General features: G+C 51.8%; 1 protein-coding gene across 1 annotated transcript in view; it reads left to right on the plus strand.

The window, feature by feature from the left end:
- The first annotated feature begins 944 nt into the window (after positions 1-944).
- ATR (ATR serine/threonine kinase) overlaps positions 945-3,074 on the plus strand; it is a 134,853-nt gene continuing 132,723 nt past the window's right edge. Inside the window, exon 1 of the mRNA XM_008067301.2 lies at positions 945-1,125. Coding sequence (XP_008065492.1) covers positions 1,067-1,125 — 59 coding nt within the window. The 5' untranslated portion in view covers positions 945-1,066. The remainder of the gene's footprint in view (positions 1,126-3,074) is intronic.

The following is a 3,074-nucleotide window of genomic DNA, read 5'->3' on the forward strand; positions in this document are numbered from 1 at the left end:
TGTAGAGACGGGGGTCTCACCAGGTAGCCCAGGTGGGTCTCGTACTGTGGGCTCTGAAAATCCACTCGCCTCGGCCTCCCAAACTGTTGGGATTACAGGCTGAGTCACTGAGCCCGGCCCAAACTCACTTTTATTTATTTATTTATTTTTGAGTTGGAGTCTCACTCTGGCGCCCAGACTGGAGTGCAATGGCCGCTCCCGGCCACCGCAGCCTCGACCTGCTGGGCTCCGGCGATCCTTCCGCCTCAGTCTTCCAGGTAGCTGGAATTACAGGCACGCGCTTCCACGCTCGGCTAATTTTTGATTTATTGTAGAAATGAGGGCTCGCCAAGTTGCGCAGGCAGGTCTCGAACCCGCGGGCTCAGGCAATCCACTCACCTCAGCCTCCCAAAGGCGCGGGATTACAGGCTGAGCCACCGAGTCCGGCTCCCAAACTCACTTTTAAATTTTAAAAGTTGGCTGAATCGTCAAGGAAACCTCAGTGACTTCGAGCTTCAAAAATTGCTGTAAGAGAAAGGACTGGAAAGGAGCCCACCTTTCGCCCTGCATCTCTCAATAAGGATGACAGGAGCGGTGGGAAAGGAGGAACAGGAGAAGCCTACGGGGAAACTTGGACTCCAGTCTTGGTCTTTACTCGCTGAATGGCCTCAGCTTTGCATTGGTAAGCAAGGGAGTCTGGCTGGTGGCCATCCAGCCCCTATCCTCCCCCGATCCGGGGGTCTTGCTTCGCTGAGTCTGCCAGGCTTGAGAATAGCAGAGCCCCGACCATGCGGAACCAAAACGACGTCGCCCGCGCTGCGAGCAGGGCGGGGTCCGACCTCACCCGGCAAATTCGACCCTCGCGCGGCCTGCCAGCCTGCCCCGCCCCCTTGCGGGCTCCCGGCTTCACCCGGGTCCTAAGCAGAGTCGCATTGGGGCCGGGTGTGTGCCGGAACAGCCGCGATTTCCGGGAGGAGTTTTGGGCCCCGTGCGGCCCCGTCGGGTGCCGCGCTTTTCCGCCGGAGGTAGCTGTGGAGACGCCGGGAGCCCGCGTCGGCGTGGTTGACTGGAGCCGCGCTGCCTCAGCATGGGCGAGCACTGCCTGGAGCTGGCTTCCATGATCCCCGCCTTGCGGGAGCTGGGCAGGTAGGGCTAGGCCCAGCCGTCTTGGGTCCCGCGTCCTCCTCCGGCGGCCCCGGCTGGCGTTTCACGTGCTCTCTGCTTCCCTGCCGCGCTCAGGTCGGATCCCCCTCAGTCCTGGCTGCAGTCCGCGCGAAGAGGCCATTCCAGGGCTGAGTTGGGCCGTTAGTCGGACGCGGGGCCGTTGCCGCAGACCCGCGGGAAGCGGGTCGGAGGAGGAAGGGGCCTCTGCCGGTCCCGCTTTATCTCAGTGGCGCCCAGTAGCTCGCCCTGACCCGGGGTTTTCCTTGGGCAGTTAGCGGGGAGTCTCTTCTGATCACTTTCTGGTCACTTTCCTGCACTCATCTGCTTCTCGAAAACCTTTCCTGAGATGACGGATTTGACCCAACACCTTTCCCAGTTCCTGTTCTTTATGATCACTCGTTGGGTTTTTTTTAGGCTTACGTTTTATCCCAAAACGCAACTGCCCTTGGAAGAAAAACCACTGCTTCCGACTTTCTGCAAGTGAGATCAGTTGCTGGAAAAGGCATAGTCCATTTTGAAGATGTAACAACCTTCCCTCCCCACCTTCGTATTGGTCATCCAATTCCTGATCCTGTATTTCAGTCAGAGACCGGAGAGATCGGCCACAGGGTCCCCACAACCTCAGCGTGCACAGACTGTTGCCAAAATTTGAGGATAATTTAATGCTGTTTCATTTGCAAATGCCTGTTTTCTGTAAGCCTCATGTAAACAATGTTACCTGAAGAGGGAGTGATGTTGATGGTTGCCACCCTCCTTCAAAACACACAACACACAACACACACACACATACACATACACACACACGCACATGCACACACAGGCAGGTGCCGCAGATTGCCTCAAAACACACAACACACAACACACACATACACACACACGCACATGCACACACAGGCAGGTGCCGCAGATTGCCCTCAACCAGGGCTAAAGACGAGATGGCAAGGGTTTTTTTGTTTATTTTAGCTGCAACCCATCGCAAACGACAAATAAATGACCCTGTACTGCTCCCCAGTTGAACTGTCAATTGGAGTAATTGCTTTCCAATTTCTTAAATTGTTTGAAAATTTTCCAACACAAAGTCAAAACTGACATTAAGCCTATGGGAGAGCTACTTCCTTTTCTTTCTTTCTTTCCTTCCTTCCTTCCTTTCGATGTCTACTTTTCTTTTTTCTTTCTTTCCTTTTTTTTTTTTTTTTTTTAAAGAGGCGAGGTCTGTGTTGCTTAGGCTGGTCTCCAACTCCTGTTCTCAAGCAATCCTCCTGCCATGGTCTCCCAGGGTGCTCAAATTATAGACATGAGACACGCACGGAGCCTGCCTGGCCTACTACTTCCCTTTCTTTTTACAGTGCAGTTGTGTTCATGTCCATTGGTTGGCCATGCAAAAAAATCTAGTCTTTCTCAGTGCATAAATAAGGTAAATGAAGGGACCATTCTTATCCTAACTGCATCCCTATTTTTGTGTGAGGATTTTTTCACTTTTATCAGTGTGGCAAATATACTTTGTGTTAACATTTTATAAAATAACTTCTACCTTTCATCTTTCAGGCTCACTGTGAAGCTCAGTATATATTTCCCACTTTGCTTTAATGTAGAATTAGCTGGTTAGTATTCCTCTTCCCACTTCTCTCTTTCTCCATGAGTCTTTTAATAAAAATAGTGGTTTCTTGGATTTGTGTGTTCTCTGTCTCACCAACAGAGCTAATGTTACATTTCATTTCATTTATATGTAGTCATTCCAAGAGAAAGAATAGGAAAACTGAGCTGGGCTTGGTGGCTCAGCCTATAATCCCAGCAGTTTGGGAGGCTGAGGTGAGTGGATTGCCTGAGCCCATGGGTTTGAGACCCGTCCAGGCAACTTGGCGAGACCTCACCTCTACAATAAATCAAAAAATTAGCCGGGCATGGTAGCACACGCCTGTAGTTCCAGCTAC

Source organism: Carlito syrichta, unplaced genomic scaffold, assembly GCF_000164805.1.
Source record: "Carlito syrichta isolate Samal-C Ts95f unplaced genomic scaffold, Tarsius_syrichta-2.0.1 Scaffold309473, whole genome shotgun sequence".
In the NCBI taxonomy this organism is placed as follows: domain Eukaryota; kingdom Metazoa; phylum Chordata; class Mammalia; order Primates; family Tarsiidae; genus Carlito; species Carlito syrichta.